At 40.0% G+C, this 19,898-nt stretch overlaps 1 protein-coding gene across 2 annotated transcripts; it reads left to right on the plus strand.

Moving 5' to 3' along the window:
* The first annotated feature begins 15,658 nt into the window (after window positions 1-15,658).
* Window positions 15,659-19,552, plus strand: SFR1 (SWI5 dependent homologous recombination repair protein 1). Of its 2 annotated transcripts, none has more exons than XM_047826516.1 (4): window positions 15,659-15,874; window positions 16,462-16,583; window positions 17,188-17,598; window positions 18,904-19,552. In XM_047826516.1, exons 1-4 carry the CDS (start codon window positions 15,757-15,759, stop codon window positions 19,093-19,095), a joined length of 843 nt encoding a protein of 280 aa, XP_047682472.1. In that variant the 5' UTR covers window positions 15,659-15,756; the 3' UTR covers window positions 19,096-19,552. The 2 variants fall into 2 exon arrangements, with proteins under 2 accessions (XP_047682472.1, XP_047682473.1); XM_047826517.1 differs by having other exon boundaries at window positions 15,671-15,781.
* The last annotated feature ends 346 nt before the right edge of the window (window positions 19,553-19,898 follow it).

A 19,898-nucleotide genomic window follows, 5' to 3' on the forward strand; every position in this document is an offset into this window, starting at 1 on the left:
TTTTTCCCACATGGCTATCCAGTTGACCTAGTACTCTTTACTTAAAAAGATCATTCTTTCTACCATTTCTCTTTAGTGCTGTCTTTATCATAGATCAAGTCTCTTCTACATCCATATTTTTTTGGACTCTATTTCCCTGTTATTCATCTCTCCTTGCTCCAATTCGACACTGCCTATAAATCAAGATATCTAGGAGAACAAGTCATTCTTCTTTTTCTTTTTTCAATGCTTCTTGGCTGTTCTTGGGCCTTTACATTTTCATTTAAATTTCAGAATCAGCCTGCCAAACACACACATATATACATTTTTAAATGTTCATACAAACTAGAATTTTTAAAAACTGAAATTGCACAAAATCCATATACCAATTTGAGGGAAATCAACATCTTTAAAATGTAGTCTTCCGGGGCGCCTGGGTGGCGCAGTCGGTTAAGCGTCCGACTTCAGCCAGGTCACGATCTCGTGGTCCGTGAGTTCGAGCCCCGCGTCAGGCTCTGGGCTGATGGCTCAGAGCCTGGAGCCTGTTTCCGATTCTGTGTCTCCCTCTCTCTCTGACCCTCCCCCGTTCATGCTCTGTCTCTCTCTGTCCCCCAAAAAATAAAATAAAACGTTGAAAAAAAAATGTAGTCTTCCAATTCAGTAGCATTGTCTATGCCTCCATTTATTTAGGTCTATGATTTCTTACAATAATGTGGTATAGTTGTATGTATTTTATAGGTTATGTGCTTTATAAACATAGTTGATATGTTTCAACGTTTACAGTTTATATGCTTATATGTTTTATAAACAGTTTATATGTCTCTTAATTTTATACTCTATACATTTTATAGTTTTTTGTGTAGAGGTTTTTTTTTAATGTTTATTTACTTTTGAGAGAGAGACAGAGACAGAGCATGAGTGGGGGAGGAGCAGAGCGAGAGGGAGACACAGAATCCAAAGCAGGGTCCAGGCTCTGAGCTGTCAGCACAGAGCCTGATGCGGGGCTTAACCCAATGAACTGTGCGATCATGACCTGAGCCGAAGTCAGACAGTTAACTGACTGAGCCACCCAGGTGCCCCTTTGTGTAGAGGTTTTATGTCTTTCATATGTATTAATGTTTTTGATGCTATTAGAAAAAGTTTTTTTTAAATTTCATTTTCTATTAAAAGTTTAATAGATTTTTTTACTACTTTGACTTTAAGTGTAGTATTTCATCTCACTATATTCTCATATTATTTAGAATAATTTATTTGTAGATTCTTTTGGGTTTTCTGTATAGTTAATCATATCATATGCAAATAGTGAGTTTTGTTTTTTCCTTTCCAGTCCTGTATTTTTTTTGCCTTATACTTTGTAATAAGAATTACATTATCATTCAGTACGATGAATATAAGTGATAAGAATGAGCATCCTTGCTATTCTCAATTTTAAAGGAAAAGTTTTCAACATTTCACCATTATATTTATCATAGTTTTTAAATTAAATACTTTATTAAATAAGTTGTTAAACATTTGCTTTTATTTAGCCTGAATTAATGTTGAACTTTATCAAATGCTTTTTATTAACCATCTACTTTGTGTGTGTGTGTGTGTGTGTGTGTGTGTGTGAGAGAGAGACAGAGAGAGAGAGAGAGAGAGAGAGAGAGAGAGAGAGAGAGATAGCGTGCGTGAGCAGGGGAGCGGCAGAAAGAAAGGTAGAGACAGGGTCTTAAACAGGCTCCACACCCAGTGCACAGGGTTTGATCCCACAACTGTGAGATCATGGCCTGAGCCAAAATCAAGAGTTGGAAGCTTAACCAACTGAGCCACCCAGGCACTCCAACCCTCTAGATGGGCATATAATTTTTTGGGAGGGTCAATATGGTGAACTGTGTTGATTATCAAGTGCTAAAACAGCACTGTACTCCTGTAGTAAACCCATTTTGGTTGTTCTTCTTATACCCTTCCTCATTTGATTTCTTTGTATAGGAATAAAAAAATAGTAAGATTCTAATTCCTTAAGCTCAAAGTTGATAGAGTATATTGTGATTTTGTGGACTGAAGGCTGTTTGTGGCATATTTAGCAATATCACGGCTCAGATACCTACAATAAGAGTTTTCCAGGAAATTCTTCCAAGAGGGTTCTAAAATTACTGAGAAATTTAGTTGGCTAAAGGCCAACCATTAAACTTTTCCTATATATCCAACTGTGGTCTGGATACAGAATCCTTAGGAAGAGAGATCACTATTCCCAATTTTTATTAGGGTTTTTAGATTCACTTCACAGCAATAAAGTCAGCACTTGAGATAAGCAATTAATAAAAATATAAATAATGAAAATTTTTATGGTGATGGTCCTTAAATGTGAAGCATTACTTGCAAAAGTGAAATCAACGCAAACATAAGTGTTCATCCAGGCCTTCAGCAGTTTGAAGTATACGGAGAAGCATACACTTGGGTCTCAGAGTTCTTGCCATGTTCTTTACACCATTCTACTTAGGTCTAGATAATGAAATTTCCAAACTCTTTTCTTCCATGCCTCTGAATTAACATGGGAGACTTAACAGAGTAAACATAAAGTAACACTGAGCCACACCATATGATGAGGACTGCCCAAAGCTATATAGCAGATTGGGTTCCTCAAGTCCTCAGAAACTGGTCATGCCAGTCAACACGCAGAAATGTGCTAGACTTACCTACTTATCAAAAACAAACAATCGATAAGTTACTCTGAGCCTCAGGATTTCTGACAGGAAGATGAGTCAAGATGTAGTCATTCGTGTTTCCCAAAGTTTGAGCAGCTACCTTGTTCAATCATTAGCTCTGAACAGCATGGTTCTCTCTTCTTGGGGATGACTAGCATACAGCATGGGATAAAGCAGGACATGTTTCCTCTGTTTCCCATTTCTTCTCACTCACTCTTTAGGGCATCTTCGTATAGAGTGACTCTAGGAGATATAGAAGTACTGATCCATTCATAGCATGTGCCACAAGTAACAGAAATATGCAGCAACCAAGATTTCAGCTTTTTAAAAATTCTGTATTTGTAAGGCAGTGTTCCTCTAATATAAAAGGGGGTTAGGAGATGAACAGTGAGGTTCTCCAAGGATATTTCAGTAAAGTCTTAAGGGTGCCTTAAAACCCAGGACACTAACGCTTCAGACAATGGGATGCTGGTAATAGCAGACCACGTGCTTCTGTAAGTGGTCAAGCATGTGGATGACATGGTGCTCTTTGTGGAACAGAATGAAATAAAGCCATATTTCACTTTGTCATACGAACTAAGAGCTATAATACTAACAAACGACCAAAGTCTTTCCCCCCCCCGCAAAAAACCCCAAAAAAACCTTTTATAAAACAAGTAGTTGGTGAATGTTGAATAAACTTAAATCAGTTTACTGATGTTTCTTCTGAATATTCATTTGCTACCTATTCATTTGTTACCTGTTATCCATTAGCAGACACAAAAGTTTTAAGAAGTGTATACAGAAAAAAATTATAATTGGAAACGTCCTATTTCTTATTTTATTTTTTTCTGCAAATTTAGAAAAGATCACCCTAATTTTGATCTTACCTGTAAAACACCTTGAACCAGCTCATAGGACACCACTGTTTTATTGGAGAACAATCTGAGAAAACTTGTCTAAATGAGAGATGAGAAAAGTTCTATGATCAAGCAGCAATCTTGTACCTCCCTGCCACTTTTCTCCATCCTCAGCTTTAAGGTAATCACCACCAGCGCCACCACCTTCACCACCATTATGTAGAGAGTTACTATCTGACAAGTTCCATATTAAACTTTACCTGTATCATCATATTTAATAGAGTAGATATTATTACCCCATTTGATATATAAAGAAACACTTTTGGTGAGATTATCATTGCTATCAGTTTATAAGGGCAGAGTTGAGATTTAAATCCAGGTATATCTGACTCCAATGTTTCCTCTTCCTCCTCCTCCCTCTCCTTCCTCTCCCTCTCCTTCCTCTTCTTCCTCTTCCTCCTCTTCCTCTTTTTTTTTTTTTTTTGTGTGTGTGTGAGAAAGAGAGGGCACAAGTGAGTGAGGGGCAGAGAGAGAAAGAGAGAGAGAAGTGGGGCTTACCTCACAGGGGGCTTGCACTCACTGGAAGTGGGGCTTGAGCACACCCAAAGCAGGGCTGTAACTCACAAACTGGGAGATGTGACTTGAACCAAAATTGGATGCTTAACTGAGTAAGCTACTCAGCACCCCCACTGTCTATTCTTTTAACTGCTACACTGTGATTCGTTTTTTATAACCCAATATACAGCAACGAGTGGAAAATAATAACCCATTTTTGTAAGTCTGTCAATAAGGTGTTTAAAAACTACTCAGTTGGGGGCACTAGGATGCCTTAGTTGGTTAAGCATCCAACTCTTGATTTTGGCTCCAGTCATGATCTTATGGTCCTGAGATAGAGCCCAGAATCAGGCTCTGTACTGGGCGTGGAGCCTGCTTAAGATTCTTTCTCACCCTCTCCCTCTCCTCCTCCCCCCCGTCAAAAAACAACAAAACAGAAAAAAATTTCTCAATCATAAATCTATCACTCTATTACTCAAGGTGTTATCTGTACACTGTAATCAGGTTTATATACTTATAGAATGTATTTTACAGAATTAGTTGTAAAAAAAAATGTTGACTGAAAAGCAAGAAGGAAGATTCTTTAAGGATTTTTGTAAAGAAGATGAAATATAGCTCGAATACCATTTTTCCCCCTATGAAGCCTTCCTTGACTCAACCTTCTCAGAATTCCCTTAGCACTTTCCCTTAGCACTTTATCTCCCAATTGAACCCCAAAAATCTGCTCAGTCTTATGCAGTGCCAGGTGCCAGGCAGGTGCCAGGGATACAGAGATCAAAGATGCAGTTCCTGCCCTCAAATAACTCATGGTAAAAATATGTATTATTTCACAGCTACAGGGTGCTGTGAAAAAGGAAGGGCAATTAACCAGCTAGAAGGTGAGGATGGGGAGGGGAATAAAAGAACATGGGCCACTGGGAAGGAAGTGAGAGAGGCTGGGGATTTTGACCCTTGATCCTAGTCTTGAGGTGGGAGGAGGAATTAGGCTGCTCAAAGTGTATTTGTACGGATGCACATGCACATGTTGTGCCTGGGTCTTCCAGGCAGAAAGACCAAGCAAGATGATGAGGAGTCTGGTCTGTTTTGGCAACTGCAAGTACATGATTAGAGAAGGCCTGTGTGCAGGGTGTGTGCTGCAAAGTGGTTAAGGATGAAGCTGGGAAGTTGTGACCGATTTTGCCTGGCTTATTTCTTTAGCATTGTATTTTAAGGTTGGATAGTATTCCATTTGTATGCAGAAACCACATTTTGCTTATCCATTCATCTGCTAATAGATGTTTGGGTTGTTTCCACCTTTTGGTTGTAGTGAGTAATGTTGGTATATAAATATGCTGGTATATAAATATCTGTTTGAGTCTCTGCTTTCAATTCTTTGGGGTATATACCAAGAAGTGGAATTGCTAGATAATATGGATGTTAAAAAAATGCAATCTTGCCTCCTGTGCGTCTCCTTTACTGTGCTTGCAACACTTCTGACACCTCTGGTCACCAAATGCAAGGTTTTGTTTCCCACACTAAGCAATTCTCTGTGACACCAGCTGGGTCCTACAATTTAACTCAATTCTGACACTATCTGCCTGGAAATAGCATCAGATCTCACAAGTGAAAGGCTCAATTTCATGACTGTTTCCTACTACAGATGCCAGTCATAAGTTGTAGGTTCCCAGGTTACCCAAACCTCTGTCCAACTTGGCTACAAAGTAGAGGTTCCTGTGACCTCCTACCCCTTGGATTCAATTATTTGCTACAGCAGCTCTCAGAACTCAGGGAAACACTTACTTGTGTTTACCAGTTTATTAAAGGACATGATAAGGGATGCAGATGAACAGTCAGACTAAGAGATGCATTGGGTGAGGTCTGGGAGGGTCCTGAGCACAGGAGCTTTTGTCCCTGTAGAACTGGGATATGTCACCCTCCTGGTACGTGGATGTGTTCACCAACCTGGAAGCTCTTTGAACCCAATACTGTTGGGATTTTATGGAGGCTTCCTCACATAGACATGATCAATTATTAACTCAGCTTTTAGGCCCTCTCCCCTCAAGAGAAGTCATTGGGGGAGAGGGAGGTGCCTGAGAATTCCAAGCTTCTAATCATGGCTTGGTCTTCCTGGTAACCAGCCTCCATCAGTAATTTAAAGGGCACAGTGACAATTCTGCCTGCTGTTAATATTCTCCCATCCCCATCCCTTACTCTATTAGATTGCCACACTACAACTCTCTTTTTTTTACTTTGTTTGGGATTTTCACCTTTTGAGCTACTGATTAATCATTTATCATTAAATTTATCCACTCAAAACATATTTATTGAGCACCTCTGGTAAGCATCAAACGTTAATAAAAGTAAGGGCATGAATTCCAGAAGATGACAGTAAAAGCAGAGTAACCAGGAGTGTGTCCTGTGGTGGCAAGTGGCAGGTAGTGGGAGCTAGCCTGAAGTGCAGGGCTTGGGAGACTGGGATTTTAATGATATGGGAAGGCTGCTGAGAGGAAGGAAAGGTCATTGAAGAAAAAAAATCCTCCATGTGACAAATTTTCCCAGGGCTCATACTGATTGAATCTATGTGATAAATACTGATATGTCCAATTTTCTTTGTTAACTCCTAAAAAAAATGTGTTTACTTTTCTATCTTTAGCACCTAGAACATCTTCCATAGCGCCATATTAATGGTTGTTTCTACAGGGAATTTTATATGTAACTTTAACTGTCTATGAACTAAGTAATGGTGGAAACTGGTAATCTCAGGCGAACCAAAATGTGCCCACACTGTAATTAGAAAAACTCAGAGCTAGAAAAGATCACTCTTCTCTCTACAATTCATAGATGAGAAAACTGAAACCATAAGATTTCACTGAATCTGCCAAAGTCACATAGTACGTTGTTAGTAGCAGGGTCCGTAAAGAACTCTGCTGCTCTGATTCCATTTGTATGGAATCTCCTGCTGCGTCATATTTCCAGCAGGATGAATGAATCTGAGAAAAGCTGTTGTAAATGTCAATGTGTATCATTGTACTTACTGAAACTTGTATTCACACAAAAATCCCAAATGACTTTCCCATTTTCTCCAATTTGAACTGACAACCCATGATTATGCCATGTTGAAGAAACCTCACCTTCCCAATTTGTGACCACAGCCCATTTCATCCCCAATTCACTGCACACAACAACAAAATTCAACAAAGAGAAGGTTTGGCATGCTAAAGACAAATGAAGTTAGGTCTGTGGCTTTACAGCCTTATTCAGTTAAAATGTTACCTTCTATAAAATGCAGCTTATCTAATTTATAAGATATACTCAGGTCTAACCTGTTATGATATTGCACCCATCGTAAGAAAGTGTAGGTATATCTATAACGCATGTTTACATCTTCATTAACCATGGAGTCTTGAACTTCTATAATCCTTTTTATTCAATTGTATCAAAGGTCTTAAAGAACGTGAGGTACGCATTTCTCATTAAGGAAGAAATCATGATTTTCTCAGAATATAGCCTCACTAGTGTGCCCAGTTTTCGTGGTGTTTGAGCTATGTGGACCTCAAAACCCAGGTTAAATCTGCAAAATAACTTGTAGTATGGTATACACAAGCCTGGTAATCAGTAATGTTATAAAAAATAGTGTTTTAAAACACAGGTTTTGTTCTCCTTAAAAGCAAGAAACATATAGTGAAGATTTCTCCCTTCCTCCTTTCCCCTCTCATTCTTCTCCTACAGAATTCCTGGCACTGAATTTTGAACTCTTGAGCACGAGTTCAGTTATGAACATAGTGACTGGGGAAAGCTTCCTATAATCTTAGCTTGGGCAGTTATTGATGGGTTTATAAGGTTTGCCTTCAGAGCTGTAATTAGTATGCAAATGTTCAGTTTTAGCTTTGTAAGTACAGACTTAGGATGGTTCAACTTAAGATTTCTCAACTTTACGATGGTGCAAAAGTAATATGCATTCAATAGAAACTGTACTTTGAATTTTGAAGTGTGATCTCTACTCTCTCCTGATGCTAACCAGCGGCAGGCAGCCACAGCTCCCAGTCAGCCATGTGATCACGAGGGGAAACAACCCACACACTTAAGACCATTCTGTACCCATACAACCATTCTGTTTTTCCCTTTCATTCAGTACAGTATTCAATACATTAGATGAGATATCCAATACTTATGAAATAGATGATCTTGCCCAACTGTAAGCTAATGTAAGTGTTTTGGAACATTTAAGATAGGCTAGGCTGCTAGCATGTTCAGTAGGTTAGGTGTTTTAAATGCATTTTCAACTTAACGATATTTTCACTTTACAATGAGTTTATCAGAATATAACTCCATTATAAGTAGAGGAAGATTTGTACTCCCATTAGTTCCCATAATCTTAAGATGTAGTCTTTCAAATCTGTAATAATATGCTATTTTCACTCCCTAAAATCAAGTCACTTCAGGTACTGGCCTACCACATCTACTGTTTGATATCTGTGGATTTCTTTTCCTGAAATGAATGCTCTTCGTAGAGTTTCTTTTGGGAGCTTAATCACATTCTCAGCACAGAAGAATTCTCTTTAGGTTAAGGGGATCAGCAAGTCTGATTCTTTCAAACTATAAAAATGAAAATATTCATAGCAGATTATATTGGTGGATAAAATTGGTTTGGTTAGGATTGATTCATTCCGAAAAATAGTGACTGAAAATAAACTGTTATCCCTATAGACACTTATTGGCATGAAACAAAGTCAGCTTCACATACCTACAAAACTAAGGGAAACAGCTCTGAGTGAAGATAATATGTACTGGTAAAGCTGCTTTTTAAAAAAGAGGAACATCTTGCCAAAGATTCAAACTCATTCCTTTTGGGGCAGCTTAATTGCACAAGCTTTATGTTAATTATTGTTATATTAAAGATTTGGCAGTTTTACAAAAATCTTAAACTTGTATGTGCAGGTTTAAAATGCCCTATTTCAACGGCCCAGAGTTACGCTAGGAAAGCATTTCAGAAAATGGCAACCTATAGTAATGCTTTTTTGTTTTTTAAAAATCCTATGGGCAGCTTATAATTCATAGTCTCATAGGAATTTGCTTAACAAATGTGGACGTGATTAGTTGCCTGCTTTCCAAAACCCAAACCTGTGTTCTTTGGTATCATGATATGCTATCTGCCAAATGACAGGCTTTCAAAAGTCTAAGAAGACCGTGTCTGCTGGTCAGTGTTATCTGTGTATTTGGTATGAATTCTACTGACAGTAGACCTTTGGTAACATAGAGGTTGAGTTTTCAATATCCAGCACTCACAGAAAGGCATAGATTCACAAGTTATAACACAGTGTAAGGAAGAGAGTAAACAGTGCAAACTAAGCCATCATTTCCATGTACTATGGACTACTGGAAAACAGTTGAGTAACATTCTCTTGATTAAAAAAAAAAAAAGATAAAGGAAAAGTTTGTAAATGGCTCTAAGAAAAGGATAATTTGACTCAGAGCCAGTCACTTACATTGAAAAGGGAAAAATAACTGAGATGATGTAGGTACTTGAAAGCTGTGATAGTAGTAACTACAGTGGCACATAAGGGGAAAACTTGGGGAGGTGGGAGGTTTGGCAAGAGTTTGAGTTAAAGGTGCTCATTGTTGAAGGAAAACTATTGTCTTAATTTTGGGTTAATGAAGTTTAAATAGATGGGTGGAGTCTTGGAGGATCAGGTCAGGATTAATGTAGCTATATTTGTTGCTTCTTTTCCAAGATCCTATTCATGGGAAACACGTATTTTCACTATTAAAAAATGGTGGTACCATTTGCCAGGTGAGGGTCACCAGCATCATCATCAAGTTTCACGCATTATTTTTTGGTGGCCACAGAGGTGTGACAGAGTGGAGATCTGGGTAATGCTGATGTCACTGACAAGTTAGGTATGGCTTGGGGGACACAGGCATGAGGATGTCTTGGAGGTGGAAGAGAGAGAATCAAGGAAGAGTTGTCTTTGCTCAAGCCACCTCCCCCATCTTTGATAATGTCTTTCCAGTGGATCCTCCCTGGGGATTTAGACCTCTGTGTCAGGTGCTCTGCATTCAATGAGTTTGGTACTGCTCATAAGGCCCATGATGAAAATCTAAGGCATTTTATGTAGCCTTTGGGAATGGTGGGAAAGGGATGAAGTTTCAAACTAGCTTTCAGATCATGAATTGGACCAGAACATTCCTGGTTGTAGGCTGACTCACAGATTTTCTCTACTACTATATCTATCATCAAAGTTTGCCAAGGGGTTAGAAGAGCAGATGGAAAAAAAAAAAAAATCAATAGCATCCTAGAACATGGTAGAATGATCTCTTAACTCCTTATTTTCCTGGTACAATTAGACGGTCTTGCTTCTCCATCTAAAAAATATCATCAAGAAGAAAGCTTTTAATATAAAAGCTTTTAGTATAAAAAGACTGAAACCGTAATGAGAAGCAAGGATAGCAAAATGCATTGACTTCTTTGCCAGCACTTCAAACAGACTTCAATACTGTGAAATTATCTTGGGAGTTGTTATCTCTCAAACTTCAGGTAGTTAAGGATGATTATAAGACATGTTCTGTTGCTTAAGGATTTGCTGACATCTAATGCCTTTTTTCCTCGAAATGAATGCAGCAGTAACATTTGAGTTAATAAAGCATCTGAGAAAAAATGTGGCTTTTAGCTATACTTTTATTACCACTACCTTTCCACAGTCTTAACTCCTCTGCCATGACCCTCCCACCCACACACTATCTACCCCCTTCCTCACTATTATTAATCTAACCTGAATCACTCTATTCTTCTCCAAGAGAACACACCCCAGTAACAACAGTGAATCACAGACACTCTTGCTTCTCTAGTCTCTAACGAACTTGACAAAATGCCAGATCTAATAAAATAAGACAGGAACTTTAGGTGAAAGGAGCTCTGTAAGGTTCTTGTTCAGTATCCTACCCTCAATATTAGTTACCAGATGAGTTTTCTAGTCTTGCAGTGGACAAGTTTTTATCACACTAATGGTATTGACCCTCCCCATATTTTCCTGCTCTAAGTAGCCATTCTACTCAGTAAGGCAACCTCTTGGGCATGCCTAATAGCTAGCTAAGTCAAGGGCTCTTTCATCTTGAGGGTGAAAAAAAAAATCGGTTTGGGGCACCTGGGTGGCTCAGTTGGTTAAGCATGCAACTTTGGCTCAGGTCATGATCTCGTGGTTCGTGAGTTTGAGCCCCATGTTGGGCTCTGTGCTGACAGCTCAGAGGCTGGAACCTGCTTCAGATTCTGTCTCCCTCTCTGCCCCTCCCCTGATCACACTCTGTCTCTCTCTCAAAATAAATGAACGTTAAAAAAAATTTTTTTTTAATTTTTTTTTTTCAACGTTTATTTATTTTTGGGACAGAGAGAGACAGAGCATGAACGGGAGAGGGGCAGAGAGAGAGGGAGACACAGAATCGGAAACAGGCTCCAGGCTCTGAGCCATCAGCCCAGAGCCCGACGCGGGGCTCGAACTCACGGACCGCGAGATCGTGACCTGGCTGAAGTCGGACGCTTAACCGACTGCGCCACCCAGGCGCCCCTAAAAAAAATTTTTTTAAAAAGTCCATCAATTACACATCATAGAATTCCATATGAGATCTTTCAGTAATAGAGAAAAGAAATAGAAATAGTTTGTCAGTTACGCAAAGGGAAATTTGTAAGATAACAGAGCACTAAAACACATCTTTACCATGGATAAATCTATGAGAATCAAATTCATGGCAAGAGAAACATACAGGAGAGTTTTTGAAGATTTTCTACTTATATACAAATGTCAGAAGAAATACTGAAAGCTAGTTAAGAGAATTTAGCAGACTTTATCTGAGTGTTACAAATGTATATTAAATTTTGTTTAACCTGCCCTAATGCACAATATAAATCAATTTGATAATGTGGATTTTACACAATACCTCACCCAAATGGATTTTAATCCTGGTTTTAAAAATGTATATTTTTCATTGTTAAAAAAATATCTATGGACACTAGCTATATCTGCATGATATAAAAAATTGTGTTAATACACAAAAGTCAGTGGAATGGAATTTAGCTCACCCTGTTAAGATTTTTAAAATAATGCTACAGCCAAGAATTTAAAAAATAAATCCAGAAAATGAAATTTTAAATTGTGGCTTAAACGTGTGTGTGTATGTGTGTGTACGTGTGTGTATGTGGAGAAAGGGAGACTATTTTCTTCTTGCTATTAAAAAATGAATAAAAAACCCTCATAAAGATTTTTAGGCCTATGTCATCATCCCACTGACAATAATCACAGACAAGAACTGGAAGGAGCATTTTACCACTCCCTGATGAATAACAAAGTAGCTAACAGTAGCCTTGGGTATTGGAGAAATTTAAAAACACACAGAGAAACATAGTGCCTTAGGTTAGTATTAATTACTATTATCATTGAATTCTATTGTTCAAATTATTCTCTACGGTAGAGTCAGGCAGGAGTCCTTGCCTTCTGGCTCTCTAGGGCTGTATTTTTCCTAGCCTGAAAAGTTTCAAGTAACATACAATGTCCTGTGTCACAAACAACAAACCCCTTAGGAGCCAACAGATTTCGGGCTCCTAAAGACACGGAAGTGTTTGCTAGGCCTTATGTAAAGGTATAATGAAAACTATGAGGGGCTATATTCTAGACCCTCTACACAAAGTTGAAAATGGAAGGTATGTTTCTATTTGGGGATGTCACGAGAGTAAGTAAAATACCAAACTTAACCCTGGGAAGATCATTCAGTTTTAACAGTACATGGAAGTCAGAGATGTAGGTCAACAAATGCGCATTTCTGAAATACAGGTTTTCCTGAGCACTTATCCTGAAGTTCTTTGAAAATCTGGCCAAAACAATCCCATTTAATATACCAGTTCACATAATAAGCAAGTCAGAACATTTGCAAGGCAAGGTGTTGTTTTCCTTTACGCAGCCAGGAAAAACGCAGCTCTGAGCTTAGGCTGTCATGATAAAAGGATTTTGGAGCAGCTGATTTTAGAGAATCATAAAAACAACCCAACCTTATGCCCCAAGGTATAAAGAATATGCAGAGTCTGCATTGTGCTTCTAGTGTCAGGACAAATCATTCTGCTTTTTTCAGTGTAAGTGATGCCAATGGATGAGTAAAGAAGGAAATAAATGTACAGACAGACCTGTGGCTTGGTGAGGTGAATAACACCTGTATCAGAAAATCATGAGTTCTCCCTTTCATTTTGTAACTTCCTTGAGGTTAATTTATATAGTTTTTGAAAAATTTAGAAGAGGCGGAATACGTATTATTAATTGTATACGGAGGCACCACATTTTCTGCTATTTTTGGCTTAAATTAGGTAGGATCTTACAGATGACAGCATCTTCAAAAAAAATCTGGCCTTGGGGCGCCTGGGTGGCTCAGTTGGTTAAGCGTCTGACTTCGGCTCAGGTCTTGATCTTGCGGTCCGTGAGTTGGAGCCCCGCGTCGGGCTCCGTGCTGACAGCTCAGAGCCGGGAGCCTGTTTCCGATTCTGTGTTTCCCTCTCTCTCTGACCCTCCCCCGTTCATGCTCTGTCGCTCTCTGTCTCAAAAATAAATAAACGTTAAAAAAAAAAATTTTTTTTAAATAAATAAAACAAAAAATCTGACCTTTTGGGGGCGATAAGTTAAAGGGTGAAAGAATTATGTGATGCATACCTTTAAGTGTATTTATTTTGAAAAAGAGGGAGAGCGAGAGAGAATGAGTGGGGGAGGGGCAGAGAGCAAGGGAGGGGGAGGGAGAGGGAGAGGGAGAGGGAGAGAGAGAGACTCAAAAGCAGGCCCTCTGCTGTGGGCCAGGACTGATCTGGGGCCTGAACTCACGAACCGGGTGAGAAACCAAGAGTCTGACACTTCACCGAATGAGCCACCCAGGCGCCCCTATGACACATACCTTTATATGAGGGAATGGTGACTACAGTTGCATATATAAAATCACGACTATTGAGCGCTTCCCCTGTCATGAATTCTCACTTAATTCTCCAGTCCCTAGGAGGGCGGTGCTATTATGCCTATTTTACAGATAAGGAAGCCAAGGCACAGAGACACTACCTTACCAAGCATATAAAACAATCTCAGGATTTGAACCTAGGCAATTTGCCTCCAAGGTTTATATCCTTAATCACTGCACTGGGTTGTCTTCAGGTTCTATATTTGACCGCTTAGGACTCAGTTAATTCCTTGGGGTCCTGGCTAATTGTAAGCCATTATTAGACATTTGTAAAGAGAGACAGTGTCAACATTCACAATGGCCGTTCATTAGGGTTGAAAACACTAGCTCCTTGAAAGTTCCCAACTTCCATGTGACTCAGAAATTACTAATTGTCTTTCCCCAAACCCAGTGCTCCACCCAATTTATTTAACTTTGCTGTTGCACAGCAACAGAACACCACCACCGCGAAGTGAGGGTTATTTTTTTAATGTTTTATTTTTTAATAGTAACCTTTGTGCCCAACGTGGGGCTCAAACTCACCAGCCCGAGATCAAGAGTCCGGAGAGTCCCGCGCTCTTCCCACTGAGCCAGGCAGGCACCTGCAGGAAGGTTATTTTAATTTTTTTTTTATCTTGAGAGATTGGAAACGCTGACAGCCGGACACGCGGCTCGAACTCACGAAATGGGAAATCATGACCTGAGCCTAAGCCGGACGCTTAACCAACCCCAGCCACCCAGGCGCCCCTGAGGGTTATTTTAGAGGAATGCGCTGCCCAGTGTTCAGCAAGGGCCATCCCTGCCGTAAAACATCTGAATTCTGGACCAACACAAACTTACTTAGTGATTGGTCTGCTTCCCGCATAGCCCAAAGGGGCTACATTCTCACAGATTTGACTAGACTGGAAGCCAAGCTAAAGAATTTAAAATTTGAGGTTTTCAGTAGAAAACCTATGATAGAACCGCCGTTGGCGGCAGCAAAGGCTGGAAATTAGCTCAACAGCATCCGCCTCTTGGAGAGATGGGCCTCTTGGAGAGATTTCTAACATGTTTGGTTCTCAACCGGCCGCGTAACCCAGCGCTGGTCTTTTGTGGTCTCTGCCTCAGGAGGGCTTACAGCCTTGAATTTAACCCACAGCCGGCTCTGCGGCTTTTCCTCCCGCCCCGTCTGAGGAAGGACCATTGCTGTGGTGAGCGAGGGCGGACACCATCAAGAAGCAGGAAAATGGGTGGGGGCGGTGTTGGGGGGACGCTGAGACGTACTTCACAAACCAAAAAACCAGGAAGCTGGAAAAGAAGGCGAGGCCAGGAAAGAGGAGGGACAGGACGCCTGGGAAAGAAGCACGCCCCCCCACCCCCCCGCTCGGAAGCCGTCAGTCTTCCCAAGCTCAGCCGGGCCCGCCCCCGACGCCTGCGGAGGCTCGCGGCCACGCGCGCACAAGGCCACAGCTCTTTGGCGTTGGGCGGAGCAGAGCTGCGAGCGTCCTCCGACCGGGCCAATCACGCGTCTCTGTCGGCTCCGCGAGGCCCAGCTCAGCCTCCACCCCTTCACGGGCGCTCGTGGCCGCGCGCGCGCACGCACGCAGTGCCACCCTTCTTGGACGCTAGACCGCGCGAAACTGAACGCGTCGGTCAATCTGGCCAATCGCGCGTCTCTTCCGCCTCCCGTGAGGCCCCGCCCCGGGACGGGACCGGCTGCGGCCGCGGCGGCGCGCATTTTCTCCTCTGGGGGAAGGCGAAGGGAGGTAGCGTGCTGGCAGCAGCGAATGTCGCAGAGTGGGGCTGCTTCGGGTCGGTTGTGGAGTCGAGTAGAACTCCCTTTCCGCGGTCAGGGGACCTCTCAACCCCTCCTCAACCCATCCTCTGACCTGAGATCTTTCCAGGGTTAGTGTGGGTTTTCTGCTGTGGTGGGAGGAAGGAAGAAACTCCTCCCTGTCCCCAGCCCCCAGTAAAATTGATGCCTTTGTTTGAGGAAACAAACTTAGGCCAACTCCCTTTCAGGGTTTAATTGCTATTTGACACAGACGTGTATTTATCTGCGTTTGTGTTGCTGTTCCTCAGGCATGGTTTCTGGTCACAGTTTTTTAGGGTTTAAGGTAGTGTGACATGGTTGTTTTCCGAGTCAAGATTTCAGTTATATTTCCTTTCATGGTAAAGGTGGTGTAAGATATTAAAGAATTCCTGAAAAATTCCAAGGTGGTTATTCTCCCCAGCCCCCACATGGCAGATTTGAAGATGGAGAGTGTTTACACGAGGTGCTTGTTAATTTGCCCCGAAAAAAACTAGTAGTCTTAGTTATTTAGGAAGGTAAATGGAAAACTGTAGAAAGCCTAAGAATGAATCACTAAGTGAAATAGTTGCTGGCCTACTTGCAGCTGTTATACATACAACAATAAGTTCTTTTACAAAAACTGAGTATATAAAGGTGTGGGTTAATTTTATTTACGTTCTGATTTTTTTTTTTTTTTTAGAGGTAAACCAAGATTTCATTTTCAAGATGGAAAGCCCATCCTACTCGGCTGTGATTTCACCTAGCACTCCACGGGACTGTGCCAATCCACCCTCTCCCTGTACAAGTAGTTCAAGAAAACAAGTACGAGTATCTTAGTTCTTTGAGTGGAGCTAGTCATTATGTCTAGGCATTGGGCCAGTAGTGGGTTTAATTCTACTGGAGGTTGTTAATTTACATAATGTGTAGATCAAGAAGTAGGTATTTTAGTAACCATTAAACAGTTTCAGGTTTTTATTCTTAGCTAATGGGTTTGACTCCCTGCCCTCCCTCCCAGATTTTCATCTTGAATCAATTATTTTCATTTAGTTTCAGATCAGGTTATTACAAAATTCCAAATTGAGGAAGTTTGAATCTGCAGTATTCTGAAGGTCTTTGGCGGCAGGATCTAGGTCTTTTCCTTAAGAAGCACTCATTAATGTCAGGCACGTGCTAGTTGCTGAACAAATGTTTGTGAAGAACGGGATAAGTGTCTCAACACTATTTTAGAAGGGTGCTGACTTTGCTAAAATGAAAAGAATGAAATTAATGGGGCTTGCAGGAATTAAAGACATTTTGTGATGGTTACTTTAGATACATGGAGATATAAAGCCATCTAGTGGTGTCTCCTATTGTAAGGTATTTATTTCTAGTTGATTTACTTATATGAGAATGTTTCTCTTGATTAAGGTTTTGTGCTTTTTTCCAGCCTATGAGTGCAACACTTAGAGAACGATTAAGGAAAACAAGATCTTCATTTAATTCCTGTGATAGTGTGGTAAAACGTCTTAAAGTAGAGAATGAAGGGAATGATCAAACTTTTTCCAAGAAACCAGCATCTTCGACGGAAGAAAACTGTTTGGAATTTCAGGAAAATTTTAAACACACAGACAATGAATTTGAAGAAAGTACATATTTGAAAAATACCGTCAAAAATATCAGTGCAAGTGAATCTCAGTCACTTGACACTGAGTCACGAAGTGATCTCCAAAGTGGCTTTGTGAATGAGGATCTTCCCAAACAAAGATTAAGTGAAGAAAGAGCAAAATTGGTGAAGCAGATTGAGGAGAAAGAAGACCTTCTTCGGAGGCTAAAACTAGTTAAAATGTATAGATCAAAGGTGAGAATAATTTCAGAACCATTTCTTTTTTTGTTTTAATTTTTAGATAAATGATAAGTAATTTCAAAGAGAAAATAAGTTTATTTTAGCATAATGAGCAGTAAGCCAAATATCCAGAAACCTGGCTTCCCACAACTGTAACCCAAATGTTAGTCATAGATTTAGAGGAGAGTAGGTCTCTCAATGCCAGATACAACTCTAAAAAAAATTGCCAGCTCTCATTTAATACGTAGTAGAAGCTTTTCTCTCTAGTTTCCAGCCTGTAGGAAGTATTAGTACCAAAAGATAGATGCAAGTACAATGACAACAGAAGTGACAGCTGCCAGTGAATGATTATAAAAGCTAAAATTGGGCCACAGAGTACAATAAAAAATATTTTTAGTAATAATCTTGTGTTCTTCCAAATTGTTAAAATGCTCCAGGTATTTTGTTTGCTAAAAACAACAAATATAAATTAGATTTTAGACTTCAGCCCAGATAGGTTGAATTCCATAGAAGTTGGGCACTTGGAAGAAGATAACCTTTACTTACCTGGATCACTCACAGGTACATACGTACGTAGTTCCTCCTCCTTCCCCAGCAATGTGGAGTAAGTGGTAGGATAGTGTGTCTTATTTGCTGTCTTGAATTTTTAGGATTTTACTAAATATACTTACTTGGGTTTTAATTTATATTTATATTAAGTTGAATATTTTCATTTTTTTTAAAGTACAGCTGTAATAAAGGTTTTGTTTTGTTTTGTTAACCTATATTGTTGCTTTTCTACATAGTTTTGTCCTACTTCATGATTTGATTTTGTCCCTGAGGGTAAGTAAGGATGGTCTAGAGCTTGGACCAAGCAAAATGGAACTCAACCTGAGTTGTCATTGTAACCATTCTACTTAAAACCATCCTACTTTTGCTTGAGTAGAAGTCCCAATCCTGACCAAGTATGTTACCCCTTAAACCTACTCAGTCGACTAATTTAACAACTTTCATTAAGTATGTTAAAAAAGTACGTTAAAATGTTAAAGTATCGGGGCGCCTGGGTGGCGCAGTCGGTTAAGCGTCCGACTTCAGCCAGGTCACGATCTCGCGGTCCGTGAGTTCGAGCCCAGCGTCGGGCTCTGGGCTGATGGCTCGGAGCCTGGAGCCTGTTTCCGATTCTGTGTCTCCCTCTCTCTGCCCCTCCCCCGTTCATGCTCTGTCTCTCTCTGTCCCAAAAATAAACGTTGAAAAAAAAAAATTAAAAAAAATTAAAAAAAAAATGTTAAAGTATCTAGCTATTGACATATCTTTATTTATTTATTTTTTTTCCTATTTCAGAACGACCTGTCTCAGTTGCAGTTGTTAATACGGAAATGGAGAAGCTGTAGCCAGCTATTGCTTTACGAGTTGCAGTCGGCTCTGTGCAAGGAGAACAAGAAACTCAGCCTGACTCAGTTGATAGACCACTGTGGGTTAGATGATAAATTGCTACACTATAACAGAAATGAAGAAGAATTTATGGGTGTTTAATTCATAATCTTTTCTCCAGAATATTTTTGAGAATTCCCACTTAAAAGATACTTCATACATTCAATTTAAAGGGAAGGTAGAAACATAAGGGCTTAGAGAAAGGTATCTTGATGAATATCCATTTAGAGCAATTTATTTTGGTTATTTTAATCAATTTATTTTGGATAAATTTTCCAAAGATAACTTGACATTTAAAGAAACGTAAAAAAAAATTAAATCATGTTTAAAAAATAATCTGGGCATTTCTGGAAGTCAATTTTAATACATTGTTTTGTTGGATAAAAAAGTTTTATTTTAAATGTTAAAAAATAGTTTAGTCTGGTGAATGTCTAAACCTAACGTGGTCTAAAAATGCCTGTCTGTGTCCTAAGTTTATGAACCTTGTTTCCATCTATTTGCCACATATTTCTATCTGGATGGTATAGCAGGTAATTAAACTTGTTCATATATCCAAATATTATATTCGTCCCTGTCTTCAAATTTGCTTTTTGTATTCTTCATGTCATTTAGTGAAATGGCTGTCTGTCTCTTGCAAAACAACATATCCTTATCCCCCACTTCAAGACCTACAAGGTCCTTCACATTCGTCTACTTTTCTAGCTTTTTCTCAGTTTGTAATGACTCCTCAGCCAGAAACCCACACTGATAGTGTCATGTTTCTGGCTGCTGTGTTACCTGTGATGGCTGTACACAGAATATGACTCAAGCGGGGCGCCTGGGTGGCGCAGTCGGTTAAGCGTCCGACTTCAGCCAGGTCACGATCTCACGGTCCGGGAGTTCGAGCCCCGCGTCGGGCTCTGGGC

This window comes from Prionailurus viverrinus, chromosome D2 (genome assembly GCF_022837055.1).
Source record: "Prionailurus viverrinus isolate Anna chromosome D2, UM_Priviv_1.0, whole genome shotgun sequence".
NCBI classification, from domain to species: Eukaryota; Metazoa; Chordata; class Mammalia; order Carnivora; family Felidae; genus Prionailurus; species Prionailurus viverrinus.

Bases quoted from the DNA above. Each gene is read 5' to 3' on its own strand.
- SFR1 (XM_047826516.1), top strand. From the start codon at position 15,757: ATGTCGCAGAGTGGGGCTGCTTCGGGTCGGTTGTGGAGTCGAGTAGAA. The intron at 16,584-17,187 runs GTACGAGTATCT...GCTTTTTTCCAG, and splicing joins CAAGTAGTTCAAGAAAACAA to CCTATGAGTGCAACACTTAG. The intron at 17,599-18,903 runs GTGAGAATAATT...TTCCTATTTCAG, and splicing joins TTAAAATGTATAGATCAAAG to AACGACCTGTCTCAGTTGCA.